A 19,676-nucleotide genomic window follows, 5' to 3' on the forward strand; every position below is an offset into this window, starting at 1 on the left:
CTCTCTCCAGGAAAGACTTTTTAAAAATAAGACATTACTTAAGCTACTGTGGATTGCAACTGACAGTCCTTGCCATTCAGTTCAAGTAAAGCAGTCTTCTGTTTCACTTTTAACTCTTTCATGTATAATATCATAGAATCATAGAATAGTTAGGGTTGGAAAGGACCTTAAGATCATCTAGTTCCAACCCCCCTGCCGTGGGCAGGGACACCTCACACTAAATCATATCACCCAAGGCCTCGTCCAACCTGGTCTTGAACACTGCCAGGGATGGAGCATTCACAACCTCCCTGGGCAACCCATTCCAGTGCCTCACCACCCTAACAGGAAAGAATTTCCTTCTTATATCCAGTCTAAATTTCCCCTGTTTAAGTTTTAACCCGTTACCCCTTATCCTGTCACTACAGTCCATAATGAAGAGTCCCTCTCCAGCATCCCTATAGGCCCCTTTCAGATACTGGAAGGCTGCTATGGGGTCTCCACGCAGCCTTCTCTTCTCCAGGCTGAACAGCCCCAACTTTCTCAGCCTGTCTTCATACGGGAGGTGCTCCAGTCCCCTGATCATCCTCGTGGCCTCCTCTAAACTTGTTCCAACAGTTCCATGTCCTTTTTATGTTGAGGACACCAGAACTGCACACAATACTCCAAGTGAGGTCTCACAAGAGCAGAGCAGAGGGGCAGGATCACCTCCTTCGACCTGCTGGTCACGCTCCTTTTGATGCAGCCCAGGATACAGTTGGCTTTCTGGGCTGCAGGTGCACACTGAAGCCGGCCCATGTTCATTTTCTCATCAACCAACACCCCCAAGTCCTTCTTTGCAGGGCTGCTCTGAATCTCTTCTCTGCCCAACCTGTAGCTGTGCCTGGGATTGCTCTGACCCAGGTGTAGGATCTTGCACTTGTCATGGTTAAACTTCATGAGGTTGGCATCAGCCCAGCTCACCAGCATGTCAAGGTGTAAAATCATAGAATGAATCATAGATTGGTTTGTGTTAGAAGGGACCTTAAAGCTCATCCAGCTCCAACCCCTGCCATGGGCAGGGACGCCTTCCACTAGACCAGGTTGCTCAAAGCCCCATCCAACCTGGCCTGTTAGTAATACTGTAATATTGTGTACTATATAACACATTATAACATATAATATTTGTGTAATTTAGATAAATAATAATAGTATATATTTCAGTTATAACTCTTTCATAGACTAATGTGCCTTAAAGTTAGCCTTCTGCTTTTGAAGTCACCTATGGAGACTGATAAGCATGGGCATGAAAGAAATGCTCGTGCTCAGTTCTGCTTATGAATTCTCCTGAGTAGGTTCTTGCATACCCCAGCGCTGTTCCACAAGTCATTCAGCAATGTGTGCCCTTTTAGTGTGATCTAAAGTTGTACTTCTACAATACTGTACTTTTGATGCCTATTCCTTTTGATGTCAGCAATATTCATTTGCTCTTCAAATAATTACTGGCAATTCAGCTGTTGAAGAACATAATGACGAATGGTGGTGGCTTAATAATACATCAGTTTTTCTGTATATTTTCTTCTTATCATAAAGGAGAAAAGTTTGTAGCTTACCTCACTCAGCTTGCAGCCTCAGCAGCTGTGCCGTGGGCTGCGGGTTGATTGTCATGCAGGGTTGGTGATACCATTGCAGACTTCAGAAAAGAAAAAAGCTTTAGAAACATCTGAGATCGTAGGAGTCAGCAAGGTTTGAAGCCATTCATAACTCTGAAATATGAAGACTGAGGAGTGAGAACTAGAAATTGCTTGTGCCGTGCAGAATGGTTTCTACCTGGGGGTCTTCCATGGGGTGATTTCTCTTGAAGTGTTTGATAAGATTTCCCATACTGTATAGTAATGGAGTTAACTCTTAAGGTTACTTCTATTGCTTGTGTGGCTGCATGAGTTTAGAGAAGGGTGTTTTATCCTGTGTTAAAACACCTTATTTAATGTTCATCTCATGTCAGATTCTTCAGTTGAGTCTTTGTTAGTACACCACCGCCTTTAACCTGGTTTTCTCCTCTATCTGCAAAAGTATTTGTTTTTCTTTATTAGTCAAAGTAGTCATCCTTATCACTGAATGAAACACTTCCTTTTCAGACTATTAAACCACATGTGGAAGCAGAAGAGAAGCAAACAGAAAGTCGTACAGTTACTCCACCTGCTGCACCGAAGCCAAAACGAGAAGAAAACCCACAGGTATCAGAACACACCCAGAGCTTTCTTTTATAAAGGAAACACTCTGCCCTTCAGAGAATATTTTTCCCCCTCTGTTCCCTCAAGACTCCTTAACTTTAACATTCCATACATTCCTGTTGGACAGCAGTAATTGATAAGGCTACAGAATAAGAAATATAAATACATGTAATTTTCAGTCTTGGAATGCATCTGGCTTCTATACTTCCTTCAACCAGGAGGTGTAGTTTACAGTGTTGATTTCCATTCCTTGAGATTTTAGACTTCTGGAGTTGTTTTTAATGCTGCATTTATTTTGCTTTATAAAATGCTTTTGTTTTGGTGAGCAAGATGGAAAGAGTCATGTATGTTCACGTTCTGCCTGGGTTTTATTCTAGTTTAGGTCTGGTTGGTTTCGGGGGGGAAAGAGTGGCCAAAATGGCTGTTCCTTAAAGCCTTTCCAGCATGCAAAGCTTTGGAATGGACTAAACTAAGTGCTCTACTGCATTTGGTTTTGTAGATGGATTCAAGCAGACTACTGTGTGAGCATTAAGTAAAGGACCAGATTTCTTGTTCCCAGCTCTGCCAACTTGTTGATCATGCCCTGTTGGCATTTGCCTGTGTCTCAGCCTAGGTTCCCATCTATAAAACAGGACAATTGTCTATCCTTTGTAAAGCAGTTTGACATCTGAATAATCAGTGATTTATAGAAACAAAGTATTCCTAATTACATTATTGCTGTTTAGATACCTGTCAACTGAATTTAAAGGGACTAAGTGACGTAGCTTACCCTAATGGTTGGACTTGTCATGATCTTTTTCTCTACCCCCTCACAGAAACTTGCCTTCATGGTGTCTCTGGGACTAGTTACTCATGACCATCTGGAAGGTAGGAAAATGTCTTAAGTTGGTTCTTGAACTCCCTGTTTCCTGGTCATTCTGAATTGGATTAACTGCAATATATATAGCACATTCCAGATATCTGTAGTCTAACTTAGTTTGTTGGGCATAACTTTTTATTCCTCTTGTTACACTGAAACAAAGCAGTTACTTATGCAGTGGAGACCAGTGGTTGTAAAGAAAGTGGTGTATCCTCCAGTGGAAGGAAAGAGATTTGTGACAATCCCATTGCTTTCTGGGAAACCCCTGCAGCTGCAAAGTTACCCCAGGGATGATTTCATGGGACTGTAAATCTGTACTGAATGAGTTAATAGATTATAATTTGGTTTAGAATTTGAACTCCTTAATCCTATACAGTAAAGTACAGCCTAACATTTCAATGGCTTGCATGTTTCTGTACTGCATTTATTCTTAAGCTTCAACAGTGTTGCCAGAGGCTTTTGATTTTTAAATCACAATTACACTGACCATGAGTTAAAAATGTCTTAGTCATGGTTGGCAAGAAGATGGCAATTATTTTATTAGTTTGTTGAGCACTGTATCTGTATTCCTGATAAACTCTTAGTTTTCAAACCTTTAGAAATTAGAAGTACACCAAAGTTACCTATATTCAGCATGTGTTCTGTAGAAACCTTCACAGCTCTCCTCACATGCAAACTGAACTCTAAGGACTTCATATAATTTCAGAGACCCATTGTTTTCTAACCTGAATGCTTTGTTTTACAAGAAATCCAAAGTAAGCGACAAGAGAGGAAAAGAAGAACAACAGCAAATCCAGTGTACAGTGGAGCAGTCTTTGAGCCTGAGGTATTAATTTTTTGCTGGGGGAAGCTGATATTTTCATTCTGAGTTTGTGTGTCTTTTTGCCAAGTTGCTGGGAAGAAAATTAACTCTATCCCAGCCAAAACCAGGGCACTACCTCCTAAGCTATCTCAGTTCTAACTAGATAGGCAATATATAAATATCATTTGTAATTCAGAAGGCCATTGCAATGATATAACCTTCAGATTTTACATTAGTAAATACATTGGGATATTCTTTTCCTGCCTTCTCCTATGTAAAGCTGCTGTTAAATGGTAGTGTGTGTTACTGTTACCATTAGGTCAGCTTGTGTATAAGCCTGAAGCAATCCAGATGTCAGAAGCAGTGTAAAAAAGCTAGCCTTTCTGAAAGTGCGCTTCAGAAAACAGAAGAGCCAGTAATCTCACCTAGTACTACTGTGCTGTTCCTCAATTCCTCTGTTGCATAGAGTTGTTGCCTAAAAATGGTAGCCAACATAAATTGCCATATTCTTCCCTGCAGCGCAAGAAGAGTGCAGTCACGTACCTGAACAGCACAATGCATCCTGGGACACGTAAAAGAGGTGAGGTATACTTAGACCTGTCTCCCTGTTGTATGCCTCTTCTTCCATCTTATGTTTGCAGTGCTCTTGTTGGTTTGAAGAGCAAAACAAAGAAGGACCCTCTAGTACTTTTTTGGTAGACAAAAATCATGGCTTCTAGGGATTAGCGTAGCTGGTTTTCTTTGACAGCTCAAGGTTTCATTTCAGTTTCTCTCTCTCAAAAACACCCAACCCAAAAACCAAAACAACAGAGCAAAGTGAAAGGTAAGATGTTTGAACATCATTTAGTGGTATAAAGCCGCTGTCAAGATCCTCTTGTTAATAACTAGATTGTATTGTTACTGTCAAGAAGAAGGTGGTTATGGAAAAAGTGTCTGTGGAGAGGAAACTTAGTGTGACAAAAGACTTGTTCCCTACTGGGAGTAGAGAGGGGTCCTTCAAAAGAATGTATTTTGATCAAGAAAGGCTGTTGTGCTTATACTGAGCACTTTTCTGCAACCAGAGTGCCACTTGTCCTAAAATGAGAGATGACCTTTCATATAGGTGTGCACTATTATTCAGTAGAAATCCTTCTGTAGAACACGTGAAATTTTAGGACTTAGATTATGGTCAAAGAGATGAGTCAGAACAGCAGAGGAGAGAATGTACCATTTTTTGTGCATGGCATCAACCGCACATATATGACAGTTTGTCCCTGGTATTGATGATTTTCTGCACTCCTGAAAGACTCATGATACCTCTCTACCCATGAATTTGCTGCGTAAAAAAGAGTAATCAATCAGATTAAAAACCCCACAGTCCTACCTGACACTGACCACTTCCATTATCTTTGGGATTTGGCTGCAAGGTCAAATACTCATTTGACATACGCTCTGCTTGATACGCCTGTTCAGTCCAGCAGGCAATGTGGCAAATCTGACACTTCTGCAGCTCTGCTGTTTTTAAATAAAGGACGCCAGTCTCTACTGCCATCCCCTAATAACATTAAATGTATTTTTTAAAATGATGTGAGGTAGATTTGAGAGGGGTTTGCATTTACTCTGTGGATAAGTAAATGTTCCTTCTTCTAGTGACGATTTCTTAATTCTGTTTTATAAATCATTGTGAACAATTACTATATCAATGAAAACAATTGCATGCTTTTGTACTTGATGCTCTCTTAGCCTGTTTTTGCATACTGACTGCTATTATACTTTCTTTTTTTCCTCACACCCTGTTGTGAGCCTGTACCTTGCATCAGCACCAAATTAGTAGCACACGTTTTCAGTTGACAAAAGATTTGGGTGTATACATTTGTTTTGTGATTTGGGATAGCAATATATGAAGTGAAAAGCTTATGCAAGCATGTGCCCTTGAGAGCTTTAGTTTAATTCTAGGTGGTGCTGAGCATGTCAGAAATTTCATCCATGGGCATCACTATCAGAAATCCATTTCCAAGGACATACTTAGTTCTGGAACATATCCAGACCTTAAATGCAAGGTCTAGCATGTTAATAGGTATAGACTGACAATCTGTAAACATAAGTCTGGGGAATTATTCCTAGATTCTAACTCCTTTATGTTTACATATCCATAAATTACCCTGGAGAAGGGAGCAGAATTGATGGTTACGTACTGGGGGTTTTTGCTGTGCTGCTTTGCAGACATAGTCTTATGAAAGTGGTTATAAACACATTTTGCACTTCTGCTCGTCTAAAGGACTGCATAGGAGTTGTGCATGATCAAACATACTTCAACTGAGAAAGTCTGAGAAAGAGAGATAATCTGGGGGGTTACAGTAGAAGCCAAGTTGTAGGTTACAGCTGGTGGTAGTTACAGGTCAGACAACAGGAGACTAATTTAAGAAAATATACAGTAGGGTAGAAAGTGCTGTGGGTGAGTGGCTTTAAAAAAAGGAGAGGAAAAGGAGAGGGTTGGTGAGTGCTGGCCTCTGATAAAGGACTTAACCTTTGTGTAGATTTATGCTGGCACTAGAAAGATAGGGAAGTGTGGGGTAGCAGTAGAAGGGATTTAGTAGTAGGTATTGTAGCTTCTCTCTAGCTTTGATGCCAACATGTGTCCCCTAAAAACTGAATAGCCTCATTTCTAAGAGTGGCAAGTGTCCCCACGCTGCTTTCGTGGCAGTGATTCTTTGACCCTCTACAGAGTTTATTTCTGTTTCCTTCTGAAATACATCTTTTAAGTGTTCTTTCCTTGCAAAATCTACTTTAAAGATTTCTAAAAAAGAAATGTTTAAATCTTTGCTTCTGTCCTTCCCCTTGTAACCTTTATATTAACTTCCTCTCTGTGCTACATCATTTCCTTTTTCACGCTAGCCAATGAGGACCACTGGCCAAAGGTATGTAAGATCATTTTTCCTTTCTTTTTTTTTTCTTTTTTTTCTTTTTTTGTGTGTTCCCTGTTGTTAATGTGTAGGTCGTCCACCTAAATACAACACGGTGCTGGGGTTCGGGGCTTTGACCCCCACATCCCCTCTGTCCAGTTATCCTGACTCCCCCGAAAATGAAAAGACAGAGACCACATTTACCTTTCCCGCAGCTGTTCAGCCTGTGTCCCTGCCTAGCCCCAGCTCCACAGACGTAAGTAACTCTTGGGAAGGGGGTTACTTTTACAAAGTAGAAACAGCCACAAGGAAAATGGTCACAGATTTTGTTTCTTTGGGCTCACTCAGCATTTGTCCTGATTCAGCGTAGTGAAACCATCCAGCGTTCTTTTAACACCTTCCCCTTCTGCTCCTGCACCTATGTTCTTGTCCTGTATTTATAATCCTTCAGTGGATTGAAACACTGGGAAACACCAGGCAATCTAGATGAGTTCAATTCCTTTGTGCACTGTGTGAGATCTTGTCAAACTGAATCGAATCTGTCATCCATGAAAAAGGGGGAAGGGGAAAATGAAAAGTATTGCTTACAGACCCTCATAACAAAAGTTGTGATGTTTCTGTAATGAGAGAAGGAGGGAAACTGCTTGGGTCATGCGCAGCAGCCAGGAGCAGCACTGGTTTGGCAGTTCTGGTGTGCTGGTGTAGCTAAATACATCACCCCTGTGGTCGGATCACAAAATCTGTCTGGAGTGCAATCTGGTTTTATCATTGCAATTCATAAGGAAGTGAGTGTCCTTAAGTTGATTCAAAGTTAAGATTTGTTACTCAAAGCACATTTTTGAAGTCTCTGAGAACTGTCTGGTTATTTCATTGTTTCTGTTTCTTGCAAAAACATGATGAAAAAGATTAAAGGTCATAAACTTTAGAGGATAAAGTAGTATGGGAAGAATTGGACTGAGTCGCTGTGTAGGTCCAAAATGACATAAAGGAGGGACAGACACTATTTGTCTGAAAGTGTATTGTGACTTGAGTATGGGTGAAAGGATTCATTGCACACAAATCCTCTGGAGTTGTGTACTTCCAGTAAGGTGCTTGTGGGCACAGTTTAAAAATAAAATGGTGATTGTGTATTTATTCATACCAGTGCTCCAAACTCCTTCTGCAATCTGAGTCAGAGTCGTATCCCCCCCCCCTTTTTTAAACATATTATTCCATATAATTGAGGCCAAACCATTTGAAATGGGCTTTAAGAAAGAGGTGGGCTAATCTCTCTATTTTTATCTATGCACTTGCACCACTGTAAATACACAGACTGAGACACCAGCTCTGCTGGCCACATGCAATAGGGAATAAAAGCCAGCTTCTTTTGAGCTGTATTTGTTTTGCAGAGGTAACAGGAATAGAAATTGTACAAGTGTATCTAAGTCACTGAAATAAATAGATGCAGTTCTGATACCCAGGGAATATGTATGTGAAATTAAAAGCTTCTCTTCTATATAGTCATTTTTGAGAGCAGAATAGCACTTGACTGTAAAAACCCTTTCCTGACAGTCAAATGAATGAGACTGTGGAACAGCCCCTCAGGGAGAAGGTGCGGGAGCTCCAACTCTGGGGATGAGAGTAAGCAGTACAAACAGCTAGCAGACATGCTGGAGAGCACATTTGTTACACAGGCCCCAAGAAAAGGACTGGATGATGTGGTGGGGGTCTTCTCCATCTCTGACTTGGGAGTCTTTCCCCACTGTGTACAAACAGTCAAAACACTATAATGAGGTGTTGCCCTGTTTTCTGCCATGCTTGATAGCAGCAAGATACATCAAGGGTAGTGAATTTCTATAGCATTCAAATCTAGTTCTGAATGCCCTGAATTTGGATAGTACTTAGGCCTAGGCTCTGGTTTGCTATAATAGTCATTAAGAAGTCTTTTAAAGGAGACAATGGAAGATTAAATAGCAGGTAATTAACATTCCCTCTTACCTGAGGATACTCTAATATAACACAGTAGCACTCTTTCCCCTTTAGAATCATGTATAAATCTCTGACATGTTTACAGACAAGTCATGTAGTTTAGAAAGATGCAACAGCACTGCCATTCTTGTGGGTTTAACGCTTAGAAAGAGTTTTATCCCAAAGTCACATTCAGTGCATATTTTCTATCAGTTGGCCTAATTTGGTAGACTTTTCAGAAATATTTGAGATTGAATTCCATATAAAATACATGTAAAAGTAGAAAATATAGCTCAAAGTGCTCATTAATTTTTTTTTAATTAAAAATAGATTATTAAAATTTGAACCTGCAGAAAGAGCAAAAATATTGGAAAGGGAGTAAATATGAGATCTTCTGTCATTACACGTTCCAATTTTTACTTACTAATCATAAAGAGAGAAGTGGTTTCCCATTGCCATTATGAGCTAGAAGGTAGTTTTCTGTTAATATGCTGTCATAAAGTTGCTGTACAAGCTTGTGCATTCACATCCCTGTTTTGTGATTTGGCTTCCCTCACTTACACATTTGGCATGGTTCCTCCTTTTCCCATCTATGTTTTGAGAACTTAGCAGTACTTGTAAAAACCTTTAGCATCCTTGGCTGGAAAAGTGCTCTGTAATGCTGGGAAAGGACTGTATATTTAAACACCAACAATATGAGTTGTGCTGGAGGTGAAGGCAAAAGGCAGAATTGGGTCTTGGCATTTAATGATCTTGCAGCTTAATTAGATATAGAATACAGAATACACTGAAATGCTCATGCCACAGTTTATGACTGGTGCAGTCACTGAGAAGAGCTGTCCTGACTGTCACCAACAGTCTTTTCTTATCCCTTAAGTGTCTTCTGTGTTCCAGCACAGATCTATCTGAGGCCACATTGTAATCTGCATAAGGGAACTGGCATAGCTAAAAACCGTTAGTCTTAGCCAAGATTATGCCCTAATACAGTTAATTTTATAGACACACAGGTTCTTGTGCCAGCCTCATGCAGGGGCACAAATGAGTGTCTGGGCATATAGAGATGGCAGGATTGTTTCTTTCAGTGGTGAGGCCAGTCCATGTCATGTTGAAGAGGCTGTACACTGTTAGCAGATGATGTGAATACAGAAAGATCTATTTATTCTTGATGGGACAGACAATTTCTGTAGTTACAGCCTCCAGCTTCTGGAGACTTAAAATGAAAACATGACAAGCGCACGTCTAAGTTGGCTATTTCAGAAGTCTCAGTTAAAACAGTTGAGCTGTTCCTCAGATATAAAAGAAAACTGCAGTTTGCCCATCTTTAAGTCTTTTTGCATTAATTTGCTGAGAAGATCTAATTCATAGAGGCTTTTGAATGGACGTTTGATGTTTAGCTCTTGAGTAATCTTTTGTCTTTAGCAGCCTATGAAAATTACAACTCAGGGCAAACACTTGGCACCATGGCTCAGTACAGACTTCCTGCCTTTCTCCTGAATTGTCACTCTCTGAATGACAGGGCTGAATTTTGAAGGGAGAATGAAACAGGAACTTGAGATTGGGTTGGTGATAAGGATGGAGGGGTAGAAAGTGGGAATAAAACCTGGGAAGTAATGACCAGGACTTCTTTTCACACACACACACACACACACGGCTCTTTTTCTTTCTTTTCTCCATCTGGCAATTTCCTGTGAACCACTTGGTTGTGTGTGATTGTCCCTCACACAATAGTAGCAGAGATCTCTATTCCAGTGATGGTTCGTCTGTGGTCGCAGAATGCCTTTTTATTAGTAAACTTTTTCTATCAAAACAATGTTTTAATTGAGAGGAACTTTGGAGAACATTCAGATTGTAAAGTCATTATTGCAGAGTTAGGGAAAAACAGAATTATTATTGCTACTCATAATTCATTTATATCATACACTGTGATCATCTCTAGTTATATGGTCATGAACAATTCCTGATGCAGAGTATTTAGTTTTCCCATGTTGTTCCAGTGAAATGTATGTACAAGTATGCTCCATCCCTGGCAGTGTTCAAGGCCAGGTTGGACAGAGCCTTGGGTGACATGACACCTCACCTTGGGTGAGGTGTCCCTGCCCATGGCAGGGGCTTGTAACTAGATGATCTTAAGGTCCTTTCCAACCCAAACTGTTCAATGATACTATGATTCTGTAAGTATAGATATTACATATTCAAGCACAAAACCTACATATACTTCTGATTTGATACTGTATTACTCAGTTCTACTGCCTAAAGCCAGACCCTGCTGTTTTAGACATTTATAAAAGTGAAGAAAACTGTTAGCTGTCCAAAAAGCTATCATTTATTTTCCTGGTCTGTTGGTGCAGAGGAAGTAGAGCAAAACGTGACGTTAAATCACCTTTTGCAATCTCTGTTCTGAAATTACTCTTCAGCCTGTGGCATGTGATAGAGCAGCTTCAGTGAGCTCTGCTCTAGCCTAAGTTGGCTGCTTTAACTTCACAGAGCTGGTCCAGAACCTGCGATTCATAGAATCGTAGAATGGTTAGGGATGGAAAGGACCTAAGGATCATCCAGTTCCAACCCCCCTGCCATGGGGATTGGTGGGGTGCATGTCATGACATCAAATCCAGCTCCCCTTTATGCATATATTTATTAACTGCCCATAAAACCAGGGACATTTCTTCGGAATCAAAACAGTGGCTGGGATTTTAGTGAGGCCAGTTACTAATTCTGAGGAAATGCCCTGAATTTTGCATTGCCAGTAGGACTGTGGATTTTGTGGTCATCTCAGCACGTTCAGCCGCACTGCATGCTGACCAGCTGTGTCACTTCAGGCTTTGCAGCATTCAGCTGAATTTAGGAGGTTCCAGGTCTAAATTTGTGAATGCATTCGCTCAAGAAGCAACTGCAGGTGTCACTTGTGTCAGTCTCTTCTGCAGGGTATTAGACAAAACAGGTTTGGTTTTCAACACACCAATAGTTTTGCACCTGAGCCACTCATCAAGTTCCATTGTGTAGTGTGTGCAACCAAATCACCTTAACACATCTCATTCTCTAGAACAAAGATTTTCTACTAAAATGTGAGAATTTTCCTCTTAATTTTGTCCTTAGGTTGCAGAGGATTTTGTTTTAGCTTATACAACATCTCCTGCTGCCACCTTTTCCTTATACTCACAGAATGCATGATAGAGGAAAAGCAGTTCTTCCCAGCCTGGTTAAACAGATTACTTCAGAAGAGGCATGAAGTGTCACTTATTTAATTCTTCATTTAGCAATGAGGAACTCCATGGTGTTAGAGGATGAAGTAATACCATAACCCAGTTCTCAGTGATCCGTGGGAGTTAGGGAACCAAAACATGGCACTGAAAATTCACTGAAGATTAATCCTTTACAAAACATGACATCAGTGCTAACCTTGGGAATTAAGAGAAGAATAGCCTTCCCTTTGAAGAAAGGCCTCATCAGCAATAGAGCTGGGAGGAAGAAACCTGAGCAGATTGCTTGTGTGTCATTCTTCTAATATGTTTAATATTTTATCCATAGTAGAGATTAGTGTCATTTTTCTTGCCTGGCATCTTAATGTGTAAGTGCACAGCCAAATCTGCTATCCCTCCAAATTGATAAAACTTATTCACATACATGGAAAGATTATACAGGGCAAAATGCAGCCTTGCACACGTTGATATTTCATACAGGGGGAGTATAGAAGCTATGGCTGCCCCATCCCTGGCAGTGGGGGCTTGGAGCAACCTGCTCTAGTGGAAGGTGTCCCTGCCCATGGCAGGGGATTGGAACTGGATGAGATTTAAGGTCCCTTCAGCCCAAACCATTCTGTGGTTGTGTGATTCTATATATACACAGTTTGATTTGCATGTGTTAAGATCATGATCTTGCAGATCCAGTGTGTGTGTGAAACTTGAACCAGTCAGTGACCAGGTGGGGCCTCAAATATGTCAGGTTGCCAGGACAGCCCACAGGCAGGGAGAGGAGAGGGCTGAGGTGCCCCTCTCCTCCTCTGTGGATGCTGAGCTCTTTCTTTCACGCCTCTGTGTTCCAATATCCAAAAACCAAACGGAAACACCACCACTGCTCCAAGCATGAGGTGGGAGTAACAGGAGGAGAGAGAGAAGAAAAAGTGACAAAAAACAGACTTGCCTTTCTGGGAAGTTAATGGCTGTATAAAAAACTGTCTCTGATAGTGATGCAGTAGTAACAAAATCCATTTTTTTTTAAGAGGCACTGCCAGTAATGTTTTCAGTTCTTCCTTTCAAAAACCCCTTTAGAAAACCTCTCTTGGTGTTCCTTCATCCTGGCTCTCAGCCTCTGTTAGTGATGAAATAAACCACTCTATATAGAGAATGAGAAAATCTCAAGTCACACCTCTTTTGGTGCGACTTGAGGTACCTAAGTGAAGTAAAAAGAATTGTCTCAGAGCATAATTCATGCTGCTTTTTCATTTACAAGCACAACACCTTTTCCTTCCAGTTTTTTAAAGGTGACCTAAATATCTGACAGTGTTCTTTTAAGTCACTCAGTTGGGGTTTCTTACATATTATTACTGGCAAGAGACAGCCTCATCAGCATTCCTGAAGTGGAGTTGGGCTTACATCCAGAAATGAGAAGGGTTAAGAAAGTGGGTAGCTCATCACTTTAGGCAAAGAAAAAAGGCAGGGTAAAGAGGGAATCTTAAAGAAGAAAAGCTACAGGGTAGCAGCTGTTAGGAGAAGCTATAGTAATAAGTGTTTGCAGTAACATTTTGCCTTGGGAGGACAGGGGGAGTGTTTGGGAGCACAGATGTCAGCGTTTCCGACATCCTGCCTGGTTTTTCTGTTCCACAGCCTAGAAAGGGCTTGACCATTTGGAATCGCCTTAGAAATAGTTTGTGCTGTAAACTTTGCATTCAGCTGGGATGTAGATGTCAAAGGTGAAAGTTCATTTTTTGCTTTCTCTCTCTTTCTCTCCCCCGCATCCCTTCTCCTCAATTTCACAGGGCGATATCCATGAGGATTTCTGCAGTGTTTGCAGAAAAAGCGGGCAGTTGCTGATGTGTGACACATGTTCACGTGTTTATCACCTGGACTGTCTGGACCCACCTCTGAAAACCATTCCCAAGGGCATGTGGATCTGTCCCAAATGTCAAGACCAGGTATTGTTTGACAGACAAATGGGAGAGTTATATACAATGCACTCCAAATATTTTGGGATGTTAAAGAAAATAAAGAGATCCCTTGGCTTTCCTAGATCAGGGCAGTCTGACACTGAGCAAATCAGTTTGATCTGTAATAAGGCTTATATGAATTTCATCAAATTACCTCTATTGGAATGCATGCAGATACAAAACTCTTAGGTCTTGCTCTCACATGTGGGGTCTTTATGTGTTACCCATGTGTTTTTTCTGGCCTAAAGCATGCAGGCTTTTGGGAAAGGTTCTTTATGACCCGTAGAATTCTTGCTGTTCATCTGAAGCTCGTTTCTTCAAAAGTTATTAGTATATTCTTCTGGACAAATAAATAAAACATTTGCACTATCCTACTTCAGTAGATAGAGTAAATATAAGCCCCTCTTTGCTCATATAAATCAAACATCAGAGAGGTTGTCTTCAGTGATGTCTTTAATAATATCATTCGGCATCAGTATAATGAGGATATGTGAACAGTTTGGGGGTTCTTCCTTCCAGCTCCCTCTCTGAAAGTATACAGCTGAAGCGAACAGATTATATCTTCACATTCTGTTTATGCATTGAAATTACATGACAAAGAAGTAAACTATTGTATTCCCAACCCTTAAGTGGAGCTGCAGAAGCTGCAAAGGGTTGCTGATAATCATCAGCCTGAAGCTGTTAGTGTTCTGTCTAATAGAGCATATTGCTTCATCACCCACGTGATCTTCAGTTAGCCAGATGGTAGTGTAAGAAAAACAGCCTGACCTGCTGTTCAGCAGCATGAAAATGCAAAACTCAAGTGACTTGGTCAGTAGTTACAAGAGAGGAGGGAGTGTTACCACTTCCCCGCTCCTGCTCTTGCCCACTCTCACCTTATCTGTCCCTCATCTTTATATTTCTGTGATAGGTTCCCACAAAATTAGTGGGGGAAATCTGAGTAATTTCACTGTAAAGTGACCAAGTCCTCTATCTTCTGATTCAGTCATTAAAAATACATGTCCTTCCTTTCAATATAAAGCTTGTTAGGATGATGCTTCCCCTTACAGAGAGTTTGACAACTCTATTAAGATGATTCTGATAAGAAGAGAAGTTAGGAAGGTTTTGTATTTTACTGGCCAGGAAGCGTGATGTTAGAATGTATGGTGTGGAGACTGTTCTCTACCATGAAAACTTTTGTCCCAGAACACCTAAGATCAGCAATTTGTCTGAACCATGAAATAATGTTTATGTCTGCTGGCAGGTTTGGGTTCAGATACGTTATCTTTTCATCCCTCTTTTAAGTTGTTCAGTTTCATTAGCAGACTTTATCTGTGGCTATGGAGGGGATTTGAGAAAATGCTGACATTTGTAAGAAACAGGCCTGCTTTGTGGCAGCCACAATACAGTTGTGAATAATTCCCTCTGTTAAATCTCAGAACAGGTCTGTGAAGCTTCATGTCAACGGGGCTGAGGCTAATGATAGCCATAAAAGAAAATCCTCAGTCTTTCCATCTTTCTCCTTTTTGCTTTCTTGGAGGTACCAGCTAAATCTCTAAACACTTTTCTTTCAGATGCTAAAGAAGGAAGAAGCAATCCCATGGCCAGGAACTTTAGCAATTGTTCATTCATATATTGCATATAAAGCAGGTAGGAAAATGGAGAACAACACTTTTGTTTCACTTTTAATAATGGAAGATGTTATGTCAGGAATGAGGTAGAGTGGTGCTTTCTTTACAAAAGGAAATTAAAGGGAAAGAACCTGAATCACTAGTAAAGTGAAAATAGCAGTCTAAATATTTGTTAAGCCTTCTTAGCAAATGATGTTTGTGTATGTAGGTGGAATTTGGGGGGTGATTCAGTACAAAAATTATTGAATTGACTTTAAACACAGTTACTCTCTTTACATGAAGCAGTTTAGACCCTCTACCTACTATTGTAACAGGAACATTTTAAATACTCCGGTTAATATTCCATTTTGCAGCAAAAGAAGAGGAAAAACAGAAACTACTTAAATGGAGTTCAGATTTAAAACAGGAAAGAGAACAACTAGAGCAGAAGGTCAAACAGCTCAGCAATTCTATAACGGTGAGTATTGCCCTCCCATATAATTCTGCACCTGAGTTCTGGTGCCAGAATGCAGAGGGAAAACTGTAGAGTGACTCCATGTACTAGACCTTTCTTCCACAGGATTTACTGAGAATTGAGTGAGCACTTTCCTTTGCTTTTTAAGACACAGGGAGCAGGAATGAAATACAGACACATACACTTAGACTGAGTCACTTATACCTGATCCATGCTGACCATATATTGTACATACAGTGCCCTATAAATATCAGGAGGTGACAAACATGACCCGGAGCACTATGATTTGTGGGCAGTAGATTAAGTCAAATTCTCCAGTGGCTTACTTCAATAACAATGGTTGGGCTTCTGTGTGTAATAAGATTTACAGTCTTGGTGTGCTTTCTAGACCTTGGCTAATATAGAAGTGACCATTTCCTCATGACTGACTTTCAGGCTCTTGCCGTGTTTCCTTGGCAGTAAGCAGCTGGACACTGTACATGCCTCTGCATAATATTAATTAGATAATGTCATATTTGAACCAGAAGTTGTAGTTTCCACCTTGGTTTATCACAGTAGTTGGAGCATACGTCTTAAACTGCTCTCTCTTCTCACCTTAATATGTAAATCAGGCTCTTGAGTTGCCAGTGTAAAGTTGGAGCCGTTCATTTCAGTCTCTCATGGGGCAACATCTGTAAGGCTGGATACATGAGTACAGACTTTTTAAATACAGATGCGCTTTCTGGTCTGTCTTTGCCTGTTAGAACAAAAGTGTCCCATGTTCATAGACCCGTAAATGCTGAGGATACAAATAAAATGATTGTGAGCAAAAAAGTGGTGAGAGGTGCTGGGTAGAAGTTCTGAAGACTGTCACCTTCTGGTTAGCAGTGGCTGGGCATCAGCTGAGCAGCCCTAGAGCACCAACACTGTTCCTCAGGGATGTTCCCAGGCAGATGGAAGCCCTTAACACGAGGGATTAACAGTAGATAAGGAGAGTGGTTTATTTTGTATGATCAATTTATTCTTTATGCTTTCATTGGAACTGTCCAAAAAGACACATTAGCTCTACATTTTGTGGTGTTTTTATGAAGCTATGAGCTGTGGGTGAAAATAGTAAAGCTGAAACCAACAGGGTCTGGAGATCAGCATGAAAAGGTTTAAAAAATGCAGGAAGGTTGCAATCTTTATGTAAGAACCTGCATGTTACAGACACCATCTCCTCCTTTCTGAGAGTTTTAAAATCAAGATGCAGGCAGGTTTTCACCCTTGAAACATCATTTGTGAACTTTTTTATCTTACCCTGACTCTTCCCTGAGGAGCTAGCTAGGTTACTACCCCTTCTAAAGGAAAGAAGTGGCCACAAAATAAGGTTTTCAAGTGAGGAAGGGCTTGTTTTTCTTTTCAAGTGCCCCTTTATTTATTGAGAGGAGGAAGTGATGTTCCTCCTAAAATGTATGTGAAAGCAAAGGCTGTATCCATTAGCAGGATGTACACACACTGTCAGCAGTCAGCTGCAGGAGGATGCCTGAGTTTGCAGATCTGAGCTAAAGAAATTTCAGCAACGCAATACTAATAGAAAAAATAGTAAGAACATATAATTGGAAGTTTCCCTTCGGAAGGAACACAAAAGGATGGAGCTGTCTGTGTTCATTTGCAGAACACCTTGGGATGAAAGGGGGCCATACCAGGTGAGACCAGCTTGCAAATACAAATTCTCTTGTGAACACAGCCCTGAGATTCTTTTTCTTCTAGCCTGGGAAATTGGAATTGTAGCTGCAGCCTTTTCTTTGTACTTAAGATTTAAATCTTTGAATCTCATATTCCTTCTTTTGCCTTCTTTTGTTGTAAGCTTAAACTTATTACCACTTTTCTGTCTCACTGCAGAAATGCATGGAAATGAAGAATACCATCCTTGCAAAACAAAAGGAGATGCACAGCTCCTTGGACAAGGTAAAACAGCTGATCCGCCTCATCCAAGGCATCGACCTTTCAAAACCCATAAACTCTGAGGTCAATTCAGTAGCCATCTCCAACGGCATGGACTCCACTAACAATACTAATGCTGCCACCTCCACCTTAGCCCCCTCCCCTTCCCAGAGCTGCATGGTGAACTGTAACAAGGGCGATGAGACTAAATAACACAGTGAAGTTAAAGAAGGAGCCAAGGGAGGTGGCGGCGAGGAGGAAGAGCAAAATAACGAAAACTCTAGTAAAGCAAAACTGGATTTCTTCTGGAAAGTGCAGAATTCTTTAGTTCTTTGGTTCCAGAGAGAGCGTGAAGATGCTTGTGCCAGGCGGCACCGGAGTTTGCCAATTGATCCTTCTTATTCTGTGTGTACATGCAAAGTTTGGATCATGTTACATGAATAGTGCCAGCTGGGGGTTCTTTGCCAGCACCATGCCAAGTGAAATAATATATTTACTCTCTCTATATTTTACACCAGTGTGTGCCTGCAGCAGCCTCCACAGCCACTATAGGTTCGTTTTATTTTTGTTCGGGGTGAGGAGCAGGGATGAGGGAGGAGAGCAGGTTTCAAATCCTTATTTGCAGAACAGTTTGTTTAGCTAGGGGAAAACAAAAACAAATCCAAAGAGCCTGTGGGCTTTTCCTGTTTCTAAACTCTCAGTACTATTAAACCAAAAAATACCAGAAATATAAATTATCAAATCCCAGTGCCCAGAAGGGACAAGTCTATCAAATAAGCAGTATTTACTATTGTTTAGACAGGAGATATACAAAAGGAAAGGAGATGGACTTTTCACTGAGTAACCAGCACATGCACAGGCTGAGGATCTACTGTCCCAACAGCTTTGGGTTAATCCTAATTCTTCACATTAAACAACAAGACGTGCTTTGCAGAATTGGTTTGGGTCCTCACACTCATCCAGAAGGCCTATGTTGGGAATGGGAAAACAAGAGGGCCAGGATCCAGGGTCAGCATTGGATGGAGGTGTCCCAAGAGAAAATGTGCATCGATTACTTGAAAATGAGATTCCAACCCTTTTCTATATTTATAAACAACAAAGGTATCCTGAACAAAGTAGCACATGACCCAGATGTGTGAACTGAACAGAGAAATGTCCTTTTCTTTCACTTCCTTTCTCTTCTTTTGGTAACAAGAACTAAATAAGGAATAGAAAAGCTGTTTTTCAGGCTGACAGTCTAATTAAAGAGGTAGATGGGACCTTGCATGGTATAGATTAGAAGTAATAGTGTCAGTGAGATACAGTGAGTCTTTGTGAGTCCTTGTGTCATCGTTTTGGGCACTGTTTTTTTATGCAAGGGCAAAATCTTTGTATCTGGGGGAAAAAAAAAAACAAACAACTTTTTTAAATTAAAAAGGAAAATAAAAGCTATTGAGGTCTTCCTAGTGTTACTTCAAATGAGATCAAGGTAAGAAACATTGTAAAAAAAGAAAAAAACATACAAAAGTGCTATTTGTTTCCTAAACAAGTGATTTCTATTAAAAAGGTGTCAGAACTGGAGAAAATGCTGTGTCCTTAGAATTTTTTAACACAGACTTTGCTTCTTTATGATGATATTCTGCTGTGTTTGTGTTTTAAAATCCAATGGGACAGTTTCCATAGCTTATATACCATCCGTGCCACTGGCTAAACTCTAAAGAGGATCCGATCCGGCTGTGCTGGATCTCGCCCCACCTGGAGGATCTGCCAGGCTTGTCTCTGCTGTTGCCATTTCTCCCCCATTCTTTCCTGTGTTTGTAACCCAGAGAAGAGCATTTGGCAGTGTGCTCGGGTAAGGCTTTTATAGTTCTGTGGTATGGACTGATCAGAGCTTGAGAATGAGAGA

At 40.7% G+C, this 19,676-nt stretch overlaps 1 protein-coding gene across 13 annotated transcripts in view; it reads left to right on the forward strand.

Annotated features, from left to right (window-relative positions):
• Positions 1–19,222, forward strand: part of PHF21A (PHD finger protein 21A) — a 131,332-nt gene extending 112,110 nt beyond the window's left edge. For 10 of the 13 annotated variants that reach the window (XM_061462262.1, XM_061462266.1, XM_061462272.1 and 7 more), the window contains 9 exons: positions 2,097–2,195; positions 3,008–3,059; positions 3,798–3,877; positions 4,373–4,433; positions 6,828–6,991; positions 13,655–13,810; positions 15,376–15,451; positions 15,786–15,889; positions 17,750–19,222. In XM_061462262.1, coding sequence (XP_061318246.1) covers positions 2,097–2,195; positions 3,008–3,059; positions 3,798–3,877; positions 4,373–4,433; positions 6,828–6,991; positions 13,655–13,810; positions 15,376–15,451; positions 15,786–15,889; positions 17,750–18,004 — 1,047 coding nt within the window. In that variant the 3' untranslated portion in view covers positions 18,005–19,222. Of the gene's footprint in view, positions 1–2,096; positions 2,196–3,007; positions 3,060–3,797; positions 3,878–4,372; positions 4,434–6,727; positions 6,751–6,827; positions 6,992–13,654; positions 13,811–15,375; positions 15,452–15,785; positions 15,890–17,749 lie in introns of all 13 variants that reach the window. The other 3 variants (XM_061462269.1, XM_061462271.1, XM_061462270.1) reach the window with 1 other exon arrangement.
• The last annotated feature ends 454 nt before the right edge of the window (positions 19,223–19,676 follow it).

This window comes from Pezoporus flaviventris, unplaced genomic scaffold (assembly GCF_033815535.1).
Source record: "Pezoporus flaviventris isolate CSIRO_AGI_PZ_B2104156 unplaced genomic scaffold, CSIRO_AGI_Pfla_v1 ptg000035l, whole genome shotgun sequence".
NCBI lineage: Eukaryota > Metazoa > Chordata > Aves > Psittaciformes > Psittacidae > Pezoporus > Pezoporus flaviventris.